The following is an 18,325-nucleotide window of genomic DNA, read 5'->3' on the forward strand; positions in this document are numbered from 1 at the left end:
GCAAAAATGCAAATAACATATTTCTAAGTAATTAATGGTTCAAAGAAAAAAAATTATAATGAATAAAATTTAAATATCTAGAAATGGCGTCAAAACATATAAAGCACAAACTGACAAAACTAAGAATTATAAGCCAATCCATAATCATAGTTAAAATTAAAAAAAAAATCTCAGAAGCTGATACAACCTTAGGTCAAAAATCAGGACTATAGATGATCTGACAAGACTAACAATGTTTATCCTTTTAACACATGTAGAACACTGCACCCAATAACCATAGAACACATCATCTTCAAGGACACAGGGGATATCATTCACTTAAATAGATCACATGCTAGAACCTAAAGTAACTACAAACAAGTAGAAAAGGACTGATATACAATATATATTTTCTGGGTACAGTGGAATTAAGCTCCAAATTAATAATAAAAAGATAACTAGGAAATCTAATGTATTTGGAAACATATTTCTAAATAATCCCTAAGCCAAAGAAGAAATCACAATGGAAATTAGAAAATACTTTGAAATGAAAGATACTAAAAATATGACATAAAAAGTTATGGATATAGGTAAGTTTGTGTTAGATGGAAATACAGATGAACATATTAAAATGAATATATTACAAAAGAAGAAAGTCTAAAAAAAGATGATATAAACTTTACTTCAAGAAGGAAGAAAAAGAAGAGCAAATAAAATACCAAGAATGTAGAAAGAAAGAAATGATACAGATAGAGGGAAAAAAATCAATGAAATAGAGAATAAACATAAAATGAAGATAATCATGTCAAAAACAGGTTCTTTGAAAAGACTAGCAAAGCCTAAAACTCTTAGCAAGATTAACAAACAAAAAAGAAAGAAAACACAAATTACTAATACTAGGTCCACAGACATTTAAAAAGATGACAATAAATTTAGATGAAATGGATGTATACCTTGAAAAATAGAATTGATCAAAACTGACACAAGAGGAAGTGGACCATATGAATAGTCCTATATCTATTTAAAAGTTGAATCTGTAATTTAAAACCTTCCCACAAAGACATCTCCAGGTAAGTTAGCTTCACTTAGAATTCTTCTAAACATCTGAGGAAGAAGTAACAACAACAAACTTACACAAAATATTCCAGACAAAAGAAGAAGGGAGAATATGTTCCACTTTGTTTTATGAGTTTAGTACAACCTTGTTACCAAAACTTGACAAGGACATTTTAAAAAGGAAAATTACAGAGCAATTTCTCTCATGAAGATAGATGCAAAAATTCTAAATAGGATATTAATATATCAAATCAAGAGATAGATAAAAAGAGATTGTACATTATGACCACTGGGTTTATTACAGGAATGCAAGGTTGTATTGACATTTTAAATTCTCCACATTAAGTAAATAATGGGGGGGGGGTACCATATGGCTATCTAAATAGATATAGAAAACATTTTTGATAAAATTTAATATTCATTCATGATATAAAATAATTATAACAAAACAGAAGGAAACTTAGTTTGATAAAGCTTATCTATAAAATATCTACCTAGTGAAAACTTTCCCTCCTTCCCCACATTTTGGAAAAAAGACAAGAGTGATCACTCTTACCACTTCTTTTCAAAACTTTAACATTGTACTGGTTGAACATTATACAGGGTCACAGAGCTAGAAAGGATAAAAAGAAGAAATAAAACTGTCATTAATCACAGACTATGTGTGGAATCTATAAAGTTCACAAAAAATCTAGATTTAAAGTTTAGAATTGGTAAATTGAGCAAGGTCACTTGTCAATATACAAAAATAAATAAAACTAAATCCAGCGGTTTATACAAAAAGATAAAATAATATGATCAATTTAGAATTATCCCAGGAATGCAAGAGTGGTTTAGCATCAGAAGAACTATAGATGTTGTTTATCACATTAACAAATAAAAGAAAAAAAGCCATATGCACATCTCAATAGATTCTGAAAGTCATTTAATAAAATTCAACACTTTTTCATAATTAATAACTAGAACATTAATAATTACGAATATAAAGAATTTTCTCTCTGATTAATCAACTGAAAACCTACAGCAAACGTAATTCTTAATGGTGAGATATTATGAGCATTATCTTAAAACTGGAATTAAGAAAAGTGTCCATTATCATTGCTGTTACATTGTGCTGGAGGTCCTAGTCAGCATATTAAAGCAAGAAAAAGAAATAAAGGGTATGTAGATTGCAAAGAAAGAAACAAAACTGTCATCTAATCTCAAATAATATAAATATCTATACAGAAAACCTAAGGCAAAATCACTGAAAGTAAATGAGTTAGGTGCTTGGATCGAATATAACCAACATACAAAAATCAATTCCATTTCTATATATTGCAGCCAATAATTTAAAAATGTAACTTAAAATAGATACCATTTACACTATAAATAAGAACTGTAAATTTCTTAGGGAAAAAATACCAACATTTTCTTAGTTTGTACAGAGAAAATTTCAAAATTTTCTAAAGGACACTGAAACTACCCTGACTTAGGAAAACTCAACACATTCATGAGTTGGATTATTTACTATCATAAAGATATTAATTCTATCCAAACTGATATATAGATTCAAAGTAATCTCAACCATACTCCCAGTTGCTCTTTAAGAAGTATAAGCTGATTTTAAAATCTAAGTGTAATAGCAAAAAGCCAAGAATGCCCAAAGCACTCTATGGTGAAGAAAATACAGTGGAGCATCCTACCTTATATCAAGACTTACTATAAAGCCATAATAATTGACATACTGGTTACTGGAGCAGGAAGAAACAAACCCATGAAAAGAATGCAAAAAAGATTCAGAAATGTATCCACTTACACGGGAATTTGATAAATGGCAGAGATGGCTCTAGCCTCAACCCACCATCATGACACACAGAAAGTAGGAAGCAATGCTAATTCGGCACCATCTCCCGAGACCTGCGGTTACCAAGAGCAACACATGGCTAATGATTTACCACTTGCAAAGAGAGTCTTTCGGTAAATCCTGAGTGAATTTTCACATTTTTTGGTTTCTGCACATTCCATTATGGCTTATTATTGTATGATTCATTACATTAACCTGTTACTATTCAGTAGATAAGTGATTTTCTTCTTTGAAAGATTCAGTAAGAAGGCAGGATACCTTGAGATGGTGTTTTTGTGTTTGTTGTTTATTTTCATTTTTAATGACAGCCTTCTCATTTTTGAATGCTTGTTTTGGTTACATGTTCGTTAAGAAAAGGATCTAATGCAGTTTTTAAGCAAGAAAGATTCCTGGTCTGCTATTAAATACATACAGCAAGTCTGTGGAATATTAATCAAATCTCTGGTTTCCTTTTTAAGACTTGGCAGCTAAGGCAAGTGCATTTTTCTACCTCAGTTCAATCCCCATTACCATTTTATATTCCACCGGAGGCCTGGCTAGCAGCAGCAGCCAGCTCCTCGGAATCCTGCAAGCTAGGCTCATACGCTTGATTACCCCTAGAAAGGCTCCTGCCATCTCAGCACAGGAGACCCAACTCTCGATGCTGGCCTGCATGAGAAAAATCACTCTTGTTTCTTGCCATTTTGCATTCAGTAGGCAAAAAACTAATGCTTGCTTCAGGGGAATTTCAGATCTTGACATTAATGGAACTAACAGAATACTCAAATTAATTTCCTGGTGGCAAAGCTATAAAGTTTGAAAACCCTAGGTTGGCTTGGACTTTCCACTGTTTCACTGTGACACAGTGACAAAACACTGTCAAAACTGATACATTCCCTCAGAGCAAGAAAATATTTCATAAGGATATTTTTGACTCAATCAAAACTTTTCCCCAATTCAGCTCATTTTATAAGCTTAGCACCATTTACTTTTTACCTATTAAATTATCAGTGCTAGGAAGGTTTTTATTTTTAACATTCACTGGCATTAATGTTAGAGGCATTTGATAGATTAGTGTGCTGTTATTAATATGATTATTCATTTCTTAAGCCAATTTATAGTAATTTTATATTTAGATCTGTAAAAATACATGATTATATTGCCTCCAAAAGCACATTCTGAGAAGTAAATATGTATTTTCAAGACAGTTGTGCTTAAATACAACTAGAGCCCCAAAGTAACCGTATGTAGGCCTATTTATAATTGCTAATGGCATACTTAACTAATCAGAAAAAATAAACTGATCTACTGCAAGCATTCAATATGATTATGTGCCTGCACTGTACTTGTATTTTTATTTAAAAATCCATGTTGTATAAAAGATAAAAACTTGTTGCTCAATGCAAGGCCAGAATGATTTACACTGATGTTTCCTCCTGGGAGTTTTAGTTTTAGCTTTTACATTTTGATAAATTTTAATTCTGAGTTAACTTCTGTATATGGTATGAAATATAGGTCCAGCTTCAATCTTTTGCATGTGGTTTTCTAGTTGTTCCAGTGCCTTTTGCTAAAAAATCTATTCTTTCCTTATTGAATGGTCTCAGAAGCCTTGTAAAAAAGTCAGTTGACGATGGAGGTATGAGTATATTTATGAACTCTAAATTTTATTACATTGAACTATATGTAACTGAACTATCTTTATGCCTGTATCACACTGTTTTGATTACCATGGGATTGTAAAAAGTTTTGAAATTGTTAAGATTCAAGACTGCTTTGACTATTCATGGTCCCCTCTATGTCCACACGGATTTTAGGATCAGCCTATTTCTGCAAAACAAAAAAGGCAAATGACATTATGACAGAGGTTGCATTGCAGCTGTAGATCAATTTGGGGGAATATTGCTATTTTAACAATATTAAGTCTTCCAATCCATGAACATCAAATGTCTTTCCATTTATTTAGGGCATCTTTAATTTCTTTCAATAGTGTTCTGCGGTTTTCAGTGGAAAAATATTTCATTTCCTTGCTTAAATCTAACCCTAAGTATTTTATTCTTTGTGGTGCCACTATAAATGGAATTTTTAAAATTTTAATTTCAGATTGCTTATTGCTAATGTTTAGAAATATAACACTTTTGCATATTGATCTTGCATATTGCCATGTTGCTGTATTATTAGTTCTGACAATTTGAGATTTTTTTTCACTCTTCAGTATTATATATATCTGACCATAATCATCTGCAAATAGACATAGTTTTATTTCTTCCTTCCTAACCTGTGTGCCTTTAATTAATTTTTCCTTACCTAATTGCTCTGGCTAGAATTTCTGGTACAATGTGGAATGTAAGTGGCAAGAGTGTACATTCTTATCTTGTTCATGGTCTTAGCACGAGAAGTTTTTAGCTTTTTATCATTAAGCATACTGTTAGTGGTGTGTTTCATAAATGTCTTGTCACTTGAAGAAATTCTCTTCTATTCCTAGTTTGTTGAGTGTTTTTATTTTAGAATGAAAGGGTGTTGAATTTTCCTGCATCTGTTGAGGTGATCATGTATTTCTTTTTCTTCATTTATTATATTAATACGGTATAGTACATGGATTGGCTTTCTATGTTAAACTGACCTTGCATTCCTGGAAGAAATCCACTGAATTGTAGCATATAATCCTTTAATATATTGCTAGATTCTTTCTGTTAGTATTTTACTGAGGATTTTGTGTCAATATTCACAAGGGATACTGGTCTGCAGTTTTACTTTTCCTGGCTTTATTATACCAATAACAAATACTGGCCTCTTAGAACGTTGGGACGTGTTCCCTCCTCCTCTTCTTCTTCTTTTTTTTTTTGGAAGAACTTGATAAAGATTAGTGTTAATCCTTTAAATACTTGGTAGAATTCACTAGTGAAGACATCTGTTTCTGGGCTTTTTAAAAATTAGACGTTTTTGATTACTGACTCAGTGTCTTTGCTATAGGCCTATTCAGATTTTCTATTTCTTCTTGAGTCAGTTTAGATAGTCTGTGTTTTTCTAGGTATTTGTCCATTTCATCTACATTATCTGTAGTATTGTTAGCATCTTTATTTCTGTAAGGTCAGTAGTAATGTCCCCTCTTTTCATACCTGATTTCAGCAATATGAGTCTTTTTTTTCTTGCTCCAGCTAAAGGTCAGTCAATTTTAAATACCCTTTTCAAAAAACCAACCTTTCTATTCCTTATATTCCTACTTTATATTTTTACATACATATTTAAACACCTCTCTACATGTGATGCTGAATGGTCAGCACATCCAGTGACTGAAATATTCTTCTCAGCATGATAAGCAGGGAGCACTCCTATAAACATCTTCGTACATATATGTCTTTAAACACCTGTCTGCATGCATCACACAATGGTCAGCACATACATTCTCAGAAATAACACTGCTCTCAACATGCTGTGTAAGATACAATTTTTTTTATAGTGAAAATTTTTATATTTAGAATTAGCCAGCTGGACTGAGTTTAGATGATTCCAAGTTTGTTGGCAACATCCAAAGCATCATAGTCAGGAGCCAGTCGTACATGTGCCTTCTTCTCTCCATCAGGCCTGATCAGGGTGTTGACTTTAGCCAAGTCAATGTCATAGAGCTTCTTCACAGCCTGTTTGACCTGGTGCTTGTTGGCCTTGACATCCACAACGAACACAAGTGTGTTGTCTTCTATCTTCTTCATAGCTGACTCGGTGGTCAGGCGGAACGCGATGATGGCATAGCGGTCAAGCTTGTCTCTCCGAGGGGCGCTCTTCCGAGGATATTTGGGCTGCTTCTGAGCCGCAGTGTTTTGGGCCATCGGAACATGGGTGACGTCTGGATCTTCTTTTTCATGTGGCTGTGGACGCCTTTCAGCACTGCTTTCTTGTCCTTCAAAGCCTTTGCTTTGGCTTTGGCTTTGGGAGGGGCGGTGGCTTCCTTCTTCGCTTTCGGCGCCATCTTCGTGAAAAGGTAAGACAATTTTTAAAACATCTTTTTCACATGTACTCAAACACTTCTCTACATGCATTACAGAATGGCTAGCACATTCATTTCCTGAAATAACATTTGTATTTCTGTTCTGCATTTTCTCCATGTCTGCTATAATCTTTACTGTTTCCTTCTTCTTGCTTTCAGTTTTGTGTGTTTTTTTTCTTCTAGATTTTTAAGGCTTAAAGTTAGGTTATTAATTTATTTCTTCTTTAATGTAGACTATAAATTTCCCTCTAAGCATTGTTTTTGCTGCAACCCATTAAGAACTGGTATGCTGTTTTACACCAAAATTTATATCTCAAGTTTTTCTCTAATCTCCTTTTTATTTCTTCTTAGACCCACTGGTTATTTAATTAAGAGTATATTGTTTAATTTCCACATATTTATTCATTTTCAAAATTTTCTTGTTACTGATTTCTAACTTCATGTCATTGTGGTTGGAGAATACATTTTAATCTTTTTAAATTTACTGAGACTTGTATTGTGGCCTAATATGGGCTCTGTCTTGGAGAGCACATGCCCTTGAGAGGACTCTTGGACTCTTGTTGGATGGAATGTTCTGTAGTTGTCTGTTAGGCCTCCCGGTTTCTAGTGTTGCCCAAGTCTTTGATTTCCTTGCTATTCTTTATTTCTTTGCTAATATGTGTTACTGTCAACTATCCTTTCATTTCAGCCTCAACAACTTAAACATTCCTTAAGCATCCTTCCTAAAACATTCATTTGTGACAGGTGTGATAGTTGTTACCTGAAAATGTCTTACTCTCTCCTATATTTTCACAGGCAGTTTTGCTGGATATAGAATTCTACCGTAACAGTCGTTCTTCCATTGTTTAGAATATGTCATCCAGTGCTTTCTGGCCTCTACAGCTTGACGAGAAAACAGGTTAAGTTATTCTTATTGAGGAATACTTAACAAACAACGAGTTCTCTCTCTTGTTGCTTTCAAGATTCGCTTAGTCTTTGGCTTTTGATTGTGATATGTCTCCGTGTGTATCTCTGAGTTTATCCAACATAGAGCTTAATGAATTTCTTGAGTGTGTATATTAAGTTTTCCATCAAATTTGTAAAGTTTCTTTAAATATTCTTTTGGCCTCTTTCTCCCTCTCTATTCCTTCTGAGACTTGTGTGATTGTTGATAATACCCCAAAGGTCTCTGAGGTTCTGTTTATTTTCTTTCATTCTTTTTCTTTCTGTTCTTCAAACTGGATAATCTCAATTGACCTGTCTTCAAATTTGCTGATTCCTTTTCCTGCCTGCTTGAACCTGCTGCTGAACTCCTACAGAACTTTAAGTTTCAGTTATTATACTTTACAACTCCAGAAAACTTTTTACAATTTTTATAAAATAACTTAGTAATTTTTATGATTATAACTTTATAAAAAATTTTGAAATTTCTGCTTTAGTGATATTCTCTATTTGGTGAGATAATGTTCTTATAATTTCAGTCCTTGAACATATTTAGAAGAGCTGTTTTAAAATCTGTCTAGGAAGTCCAACACCTGGGCTTCCTCAGGGACAGCTTCTACTGACTGATTTTTTTTTTCTTCTATGTATTGTCCATACTTTGGGGAACTTGCCAATTTTTTCTTAAAAAGTGGACATTTTTAGTATTATGTGCCCATTCTGATGTGCTGGGAAATCAGATTTTCTCACCTTATCCCACGGTTTGTGTGATTTTTATTGTGAGTGTTTCAGTAACTTCTCTAAACTAATTCTGTAAAATCTATACTTTGTTGTGTGTGACCAGTTAAAGTGGTCCATTAGCTTAGTTGTCAGCTAATGATTGGACAGAGATTTCCTTAAATGCCTGGAACCAAAATCTCCCCTTTGCTGAGATTTTCTGTGTGTGTTAGGGCATGCCTTCAACCTCCAGCGAGGCAGCTTCTAGCTTTCCTTCAGCCTTTACTTCCTGCTTGCACAAAGACTCAAGGTCAGCCAGACGTGAGAACTTAGGGTCTTCTGGTCTTTCCTGAGCATGCACAGTCCCAGGCATGTGCCTAGCCTTCTAGATTGCCAAGAACATGTCAGAGTTTTTCAAAACCCTTATAAGAACCTCATTTCTAACCTTTCTTCCCAAGCTTTTACCTTAGTCTATCATTGGTCCCAACTTCAGGCAGCAGGGAAATGTCCTCCCCCTGACTGGCCCCTCCCCCTGGGTAGGGGCTTTGGTACTGGGCAAGTTCCAAGTTAGGCAAAATAAAAATAAGGTTTTCAAATGGGTCTTCCAGGAAGACATGAAACAGGTCAAATAAGGAAAATCTTCACAAAATCGGCCCATTCTGCTTTCTTCAGTACCAGCTATGTGGGGTGTTATTTACAAGCCTATTGCTGCATTTGGGAGCAAAGTATAGGACTAGCTTAAGTTAAAATACCACAAAGCATGCTGTTCTCACCAAGATTCAGCCTGTTTTTTTTTTTTTTTAATATGCATAATCAGACCGCAGTGAGCTTTTAGTTTCAAGAGTTCTGAAATAGTTGATTTTGACAGTTTTTGGAGGCATTTTATTCTTTTAGGGAAAGGCAGAATTTCGGAATTCTTTAACCCAACATTGTTGTTGATGTCCCCATCCTATAACACAATTTTGCATCTTAGTCAAATAGCTAATTAATGTAACCCAGTCATTATGATCATCAAAGAATGAAAAATGTATGGTTGTTTTAAAACTTTTTTTCTGTGTCTCAGCCTCTTCAACCTCAAGTACATACATGTGGCTGTCATAAAGAATGATGTTAGTTCACTTTTTCCTCTAAAAGCACAAGCACCCTATCAAACTACATTGTATTTACTTAAAATACATGTGATTATCTCTGTGCAGAACAAGGAATTCAATGACAAAGCACATCTTAGTGAGCTTTTAAAACCCTGGTGCTTATCACAGAGCCTGCCCCCAGATGGTGCTTAATAAATGTGTTTAATAAACAAGCGTAATGTAAAACATTAGCTAACATATATTTAGTTCTAACTTTACCTCAGATCTGTGTTAAACAAAATTGTTAATTTTTAAAAATTGTGAGCTATGTAGACAAGAGTTCATGTAACATGTACATAAATTTTAGAGAATAAGCAAGTGAATCCTCAAATACCAACAATCTAGAGTAAAAATAGATCACTAGTAAGTTCTAAAACTCCTGTGAGATAATCCTGAATTCTATGCTAATCATTTCCTGTATTTCCTTACAGCTTTACCACATGTGTACCCATGAATAATGGGTTATTTTTGTTTTACCCTTTATTGGACTCATACTATATTATTCTGTGATTTTCTTTTCCTTTTTTTTTTTAAACATGTATTTGGAAATCATTTCATTTTTCACCACCATAGAGTATTCCACTATATAGATATATCTAAAGACATTTAAGCTAAGAGCAATCAGAAAAGGTTAGGCTATGCTGAGATAATAAAAGACTCCTAAGGGGAGGAAAAAAAATTGAGGACCAAGTCCTAGAGTATGCCAACTTTTAAAAGTTACAAAGAGGCAAAACAAAAACAAAAACAAAAAAACAGGGAGGGAGATTGAGAGGGGTTTGGCCAGTGAAGTGGAAGGAAAACTAGTAAAACATTGTGTCAGAGAAGCCTAGGAAATACAGTATTTCAAACAGAAGTGTGTGGATTGCTGTTGAGAGTTTAATAAAATAAGGGATGAGAAGAATTCATTGGGTTTGACAACACACAGTGCTATGAAGATCTCATCAGGGATAGTCGTGGTGATGCTGAACCCACATGGGGCTTATTTAAAGACATAACGGCAGCAGAAATAGAAGACGGCATGTGTAAACGACCATAAAAAACAGCAGAGAAATAAAGGTGTTAAGATCTGGGAGGTGGAAAGTTTTTAAGAAGAATATAGACACTAGAGCATTTGTGCATGCTGTCGAGAGTAATCCTACAGAGGTCACAAGCTGCTGGAGCAACATAAAGGTTTAACTCAGAGAGACAAGTCTCTGACGGTGAGAGACGGGAGCCAGAGTACAGAGAATGGGAACAGTGTCTCCAATACAATGGAGGACAGACGGAGAAGGTGAGTGCAATAATAGGAAGGTAGAAAAATGAGGGAGATTAACTGAACAGCTTCTGTTTTCTCAGTGAATTGTGAAGGTCATTAACTAAGGGTGGGGGGTGGAAAAATCATCTTGAAAAGTGAGGAGGTAAGTTTACGAGAGAGAGAAGAATTCCAAGGCAATACTGAGTGTCATCTGAAGACTGTGATCATGAATTGAAAAAGTCAATCAGTCCATTTGCATGATTTTTCTCAGGTAACATTCACCTGTTCAAGCACAAGCACAGAGAAAGAAATGGAAAAGTTCAACCAGAGAAGATTCTGGACAGGCAAGTATCTTTTTTCTCCGAAGGAAAGGCTGATGTGCTTTATTTACAGTTACACTTATGCCACCTCAAAACACAAAGTAGTTCAGATGCAAACGATGACACACATAGCAAACATAGTGTTATCCTAATGAACTAACACTTACAATCTTTTAATTTAGTTCTCAAGATCACACCAATACCACATTCTGCTCATCAATCTTCCACTGGTTATCTCAATTTGGCCCTATATTATACTTTCTTTTCTATTAGCATATTTTCTAAAAACACATTGATGAGAGGTATAAAAATAATACAACAATCACTGTTCTCAAGACAGTTTAATATTTTATTAGAAAAAACTAGGTAAAAAGCTAAATATACTTTTTCCCTAGAAAGCAAAGGAATTCACTAAAGATAAGCAATCTTCATAACAGATATAAATTATATAAAATTTAAGCTATTTACTTATATCATACTTTATTTTCTATCTTTTATATATCACACATATTCACTGAAGGAAAAAGACTTAAAATACAGATTAATACCAAAAGAGATGATATATCATCAGGTGCTCCAAAAAATCATATTAATATAAACAATTATAAATTTCAGATAGATGAATAGGCCAAGTTCTGTAAAAACTAATTTGTTACGTATTCTGTATTTGCTATATAAATATTAATTTTGTCTTACTATTTTCCAAAATATTTCAACCTAATCATTTTCCTTATGCCTCATTTTTCTCACTTATAATTTAGGGACTTACCTCTTTTTATAGATTTACCAGAGAATATTTCGCTAACAGCAACTGTCCTTAAAATCTCACCAACAAACGACAAGTCACATCAAACACATTTAGATTTTTTTTTACAAAAACAATGACTTTGAAGCTTACGCTTGGTAAAGTTCTAAAGTCAGAGCCAAACAATTCTTTGCAAGGGGCCACCACAGGGCTAGACGTACCATCAATGAGCTATTGCTACTCTGGCATTTTCCCTCCAGTGTTCGAGCAGACCATTATTTCTTGGTCGGAACACCATTTTGCAAATGGTGCATTTGGAGTCCACGTTGTGTAACTAAATACCTTCCTTTAAACACTAGACTTCCATGCAGCACAGGATGCCTACAAGTCTAACCCCCATCTGAAGTGCTGAACCTGACTGTGAATTCAGTTCATGCCATACAGACTAGAATCCACCTTTACACTACGTCTCTCTTTTCCTATTTTTACTGAATGTGTATTTCTGCTCCTCATTTTAAGTATACCTACTTACAATAACTAACAAAAAAGCAAATAAATCTTTAGGTATAGAGACATTTATTAGGTCATATCCTCAAACTAATTCTTAAGTTTAGATAATTTTTTAATGTACAGTTAATTTGGAGCTAATCTTGTAAAAAAATCTGATACTACTGTTTTTCCATATATTTATATTCCAGAATTGAGGGGAACCTGCAGAGCTGAAGAGACGGTTCGTAGAGAGCAGAGCATCTCCACGTGGAGCGCAGATACTGAGCAAGGCTGACTCAGGTCAACACCTGTTATGTAATTCATGTTATCGTGACCAAAGCAAAGCAATTATTGGGACCTACATTCTTATGTCACAAAGAAAATTTCAAACGTAAAGATTAACAGACTAAAAACCAAGAAAACCTTCAGTGTTTTAGGAACGCAGTATTTTGCTACCACAGTCAAAGAAAAGAATCACGAGAGAAGTGCCTGCACTTGCTGCGGTGATCGGTGCAGAATGCTCTCTGGATCCCTGTATCCGCTGGCCGGGTTCACTACGGCCGCGTACACGTCACCGTAGGCCCTGCAGACGAGCTCAGTAGACCGCTTTGTGATCTGCTCTCTGTTGATAAACAAACAACATGTGAACACACAATCTGAAGTGAGATGCTAAAAACTGTGAGAACGCTTCACACCTGAACCAACGCATTTCACTGTCATCATTATCACATGTATGTCATTAAAAATCACTGTGCACAAGTTAGTTATTTTGGCTTTGGAAAAAAAGGTTTTGCTTGTTTTTTTTTAAATCCTGTTTATTAAATCTTCCCTATTAGTTTGTAGGCTGTAGGAAGGCAAGGACTGTGTTTTGCTCACTGCTTTACCTTTAGGGCTAGAACAGTGCCTGATACGTAGTGGATTACTAGACAAGAAACAGAAACCGTGACCCACCATCAATGCATTGATTTTGCAAATGCGACTGATAACACAAAAGCCTTAAAGAAAGAGGCTTACAATTAGCCACATTTATCAACATTTCAAATCTCAGAATAACTTACAATAAATATACTGTCCTTTCACCTACTGCTTCTTACACTAGAAACCACACCTAGATGTCTCATCTCTCACAAAAATGTGACACCTGCCTACAGCAAATCACAGCATTTTCCCAAATACGCATTTTTATGTAAGCACGCAAAATAATAGAAATAGTTTTAAATAAACTGAAGCAAATGTTTAGAAAAATAGCATTGGTTCATTAAATCTGTGTGAACTCTTGCTGTTTTCACTTTTACTTCTTGTCATCCTCAGCTATTTCTGTATCACCATAGCTGGTGATGAAAACACACTACTTTTTTCTGATTTTCACAATAACTAAATTAAAAGTATGTCTTTCAAGCTTTACTCCCAAATGTACTTTTCTTGTTATGCTTCCTGTTTTTGTCAATAGTGTAGCCTTGGCTCATTACCTCAGTTCAGACCTAATGAACTTTGCCTGGAGGAAAGAAGAAAAACTCCGATCCCCATCCAGTCTCTTCCACATTCAGTGTATCATAAGCACCGCTGTTCATCTTGAAGCACACGTTTTACCATGTCTCTTCTTAACTGGGGCCTTTCTTCAAGGAGCTTCAGTGGTTTCTTCTGGTTTCAAGGTCAAAATTCCTTACCCTATCACTCAAATCCTTTACAAACCCTTCTGTAGCACTACTCGCATTCTGCTCCCGCCAGTTCTCTCTGCCCTGCTCTTGCTGACCCCCAAGCCTTTGCTCACTCACATACTTTGATTTGCCTAGAATGTCTGTCACCCACCTTTAAATGACCTTAATTCTCAGTAAAAATGTACTCTCATCCATGAAGTCTTCGCTGATCCTCAGAGCTAGAAACAATCACTGTTTTCAGAACATCCATGACCAAAGTAATACATTTGTGAGAGTATCTGTGAAAATATGTGTATCTGTGGTCTAGAAAAGAACAAAACTAGTTGGAAGGAATGAAGAGGACATCCACTTATGACCTTGGACCATCATCAGCACCCTGTTCTGATGGGATCTCAAACTCCTGGTGTGTTGGAGCAACCTGACATTTTCCAAAAATTGCTAAAGCTTCCAAAACGAGAGTGGGTAGAAGGAAGACACACCGAGTAAGTTCTCTGAGCGGAGCGGAGTAATGCTACTGGCTCAGCACTACCTTCTCTCGTTGAAGGGAGGATGGTAGAAACTGGTTTGGAAATCTACTTAGTTAGATGAGGCTCTGACATAATTTTTTGATCTATCATTGATTGGTGATCATTCATATAATTAATTGAGCTTAACAATAAATGCATCAAAATGATGCAAAAATTATTTTCCATAAATGAAACAGCTGAAAAATAATATTTTTAAAATTTGTTAAATTCAATATACATTTGATACCCATTTTGCAACAAGTTAAATGACCGATTTTAGATATGGCACTTTTAGTTCTTTAGTAAATGCAGTAGGATTTTTGGAGGTGTATAAGGCATTCATTACTCACACCTCAAACTCTAAAATCTATACTCAATCTGAACACAGTGTATACTTACACTACATAAGGAATACATAGAAACAAGGATAATCCTACTCGTAAGAAGTTTAAAATCAGAGTAAGGTATAACTAATATTAAATACATTAAAAAAATCCAGTTACCAACTGGTAAATGTAGAATGAATTATTGAAAATTCTGAAGTAATAAATTTTAAATTCTAATTTCAAGTACAAATGATGAAAAATTTTAAAGTTATTAAAGCTTAGCTGTAACTCAAGGCACATTTCTATTTATAAGCTAAACTAGCTTATAAAAATGTCTATAATTCACAATATAGCCAAAAAATCATTATAAATCTTCAATGGAGAAAACCAGAATATAGCAATATTGCTGAGACACAAATAATTAAATAAAATCAAGCCAATAAAACCAAGCAAGAGCTTCTCATTTATTTTAGATGTTGCTGTTTGATGCTATAGGGCTTCCCCATTCTGCTCCCCAGTTTAAGAAGCCACCAAGACAGGGGAGGGATTAAATTAAAAAACACAGCTGTGCTGAACAAAATGAGAGATATCAGAACTCACAGACAAAATGGTCTTTCATGTAGTGGGAAGGAAAAAGGGCAGGGGAAAGAACGGTTCCTCCTGGCCTGGCAGCTGCTAAAGCCAGCAGGATAGAAATGCAATGGAAAGGGAATCTGAGTCAAATTCAAGATGTAAAGAACAAAAACTGACTGATCGTGATTCCATATTCCTGGACAAATGTTGAGTTCATTTATCACTACCAAAGCCAGTGCAGGTCCACACCCTGATGCTCACTAACGTTTTTCTAATGAATTATACACGGTAGAGTTACAATGGTATCGTGAAGGACAATACTGTCAGAAAATCTTGACTCCAGTTAAGTTCTGCTACTTACTGCTGCCTTGAACACGTAATTTAACCTTTCCAGGACTAATTTCACGACGGTAAAACAAAATATTGAACTCGACAATCTTTATAAGACACTTTCAGCTTTTAAATTATATCACTTCATTGAGTTAAGAGCATTTTAATGAACTGTTTAAAAAAAATCTCCATGTGCCTATTTATACACATATGTACACACACACATAGATGTGTGAATATAGCAGTACACCACATATCAAAGATAATCATATAGCTAACGTGCGACCAAAAAAAGAAGAAATGGAGAAGATGAGCTTGTTACACAGTTTTACAGAAAGGCAACATATTTTAGTTACTTATGTATGGTAATACTATACATTAAGAAATTTAATTGTCCAATTATAAGTGTCATAATGCCATAAAAATCTAGTATTATAAATCTCAAAAATACTAATAAAGATTAAAGTATAGCTAAATGGAGATATCATTCTCATTTTAAAGTATGTTCAATGAAAATAAGTGTATTTGAAATAATTATTTAAAGTACTTGGCTGTGATAAGAAATGAACTGCTTACTTCCAGAATCAGTGAGCTTGTCATTAATCAGTACTTTAGGATTTTGGTTGCCATAACAACATGATACAACTTTCATCATTATCATAAACCCAGCACTTCTAAAAATAACATATTTCAACAGTCAGGTTCTGTGATCACTAAAATTGAGCTTATTACAGCACCACAGTTAAGAGTGCAATCAAACACACCATAGGATAAAAGGTTTAAGCCTGAAAAACTAAGGAAAAAAGATAATACACTTATGAATAGCAGATTGGTTTTAAAATGTACATTTCAATTCTTCTTTATCACAATATAAACACCAAAGATGTCATAATGGGATGAAAGATGTGATTCACAGTAGAATTAAAGCACATGTTAGATGAGACCAAGTCACACATCTCACAGGAGTCTCATCTACCACATATATCTAACATTTTTGAGCTTCTTCTAAACGTAATAAGACAATCCTAATATAGAAAGAGTTAATAAAAATACAGCACAGGCTAATGTTAAAGACAACAGGTTACAGAATCAGAAATATTGGATTCTAACCTTGGCTCTGCTTCTTGCTAAATTATCTGACCTTGTTTCAATTATTTACCCTTTCCAAAAAATGTCCTCTTCTGTAAAATGGAGATTCTAATTTATAGATTTATTGAGAGGATTAAGTGAAGCAATTCATTCAAGGATCACTCCAGCTGAAATGCTAAGATTAGATTGTAGAGGGTAGTACTGGGGTGGTGGAGAGGGCAAAGGCGAAAACAACAGTTTCAAGGCTAATGTGAAAACCCAGGCACAGACGATACTACGCTGGACCAGAGTGGTAACTGCAGAGATGGTCAAAAGTGACCAGAGTCTCCTCTCATATATTTTTTTCTACATACGTATTTAATAAAATGGTCCCATCGCAATTTTGAGTGGAGTTATGCTGAATTTACAGATTACTACATTACATACCTAGCTAAAGAAGAATACCACGTGACCATGTTGGAACATTGGAAATCTACAGCAAATGTCACACTCAATGATAAAACATCAGAAACACTGTCATTAAAGTTAACAATAAGATATGCATGCTACCACATCTACTATTCACTTTGGAGGGCCTAGCCAACAGAATGAGTTGAGTCATAAATGATAAAAAGAATTAATGAAATTCATTAATTTTAGATATCTGTACCAAAAACCAAAAAAAATCAAGGTAAACCACTGACATATAGGACTAAGAGTTTAGTTACCTGGCTAGATTCAAAATTAACATATAAAATTTAGTACTTTCCCTATATACCAGCAACATCTAAGTAGAACATGTAATGGAAAATAAATTATCACAATAGCTACAAGAATTGTTTCCTAGAAATGAGCCCAATAATATACATGGAAAATTGTATTAAGAAACTATAAATCTTTATTGAAAATTCTAAAAGCAGCTCTAAATAAACAAGCATACCATGTTCACAGATGGGGACATTCACTAGTGGCTTTCTTATTTTTTTTTTCATTCGTACATAGCCTGGTAAATGTTTCATACGCATTTAAAAAGAACGCTGTTTTCTGTAGTTGTGTGTGGTACTTTCTTTCTGTTGGGTTGAGCTGATTGGTGGCAGTTCAGTTCTTTTACACCAAACTAGTTTCCTGCCGGCTTTTTCTATCAATTACTGAGAGACAAGGGTTGAAATATCAAAATAAATGTGAATTTACCTATTTCTCAATTCTATGAGCTTATATTTCATGTTTTTTGAAGCTCTGGTATTAGAGGCCCATATTTACTACTATATCTTCTTTGTGAATTGATTCTATTATTATTGTGAAATGTCCCTCTTTTATCTGGTATTATTATCTGTCCATTTGTCTACTTTTTCTGATGTTAATATCAGAATATAGCTACTTCCACTTTGCTATGATTTTTATTTGCATGGTGTATCTTTTACCATCTTTTAAAACTATCTGTGTCCTTATATTTAAAATGGATTTCTTAT

The 18,325-nt window shown here is 34.4% G+C and overlaps 1 protein-coding gene and 1 pseudogene across 1 annotated transcript in view; both read right to left on the bottom strand.

Annotated features, from left to right (window-relative positions):
• Nucleotides 1-711: 711 nt before the first annotated feature.
• LOC116157187 (large ribosomal subunit protein uL23-like) lies at nt 712-6,924 on the bottom strand (annotated as a pseudogene).
• Nucleotides 6,925-11,195: 4,271 nt separating this feature from the next.
• COG6 (component of oligomeric golgi complex 6) overlaps nt 11,196-18,325 on the bottom strand; it is a 62,432-nt gene continuing 55,302 nt past the window's right edge. The window contains exon 19 of the mRNA XM_010982417.3: nt 11,196-13,017. Coding sequence (XP_010980719.1) covers nt 12,870-13,017 — 148 coding nt within the window. The 3' untranslated portion in view covers nt 11,196-12,869. The remainder of the gene's footprint in view (nt 13,018-18,325) is intronic.

This window comes from Camelus dromedarius, chromosome 13 (genome assembly GCF_036321535.1).
Source record: "Camelus dromedarius isolate mCamDro1 chromosome 13, mCamDro1.pat, whole genome shotgun sequence".
NCBI lineage: Eukaryota > Metazoa > Chordata > Mammalia > Artiodactyla > Camelidae > Camelus > Camelus dromedarius.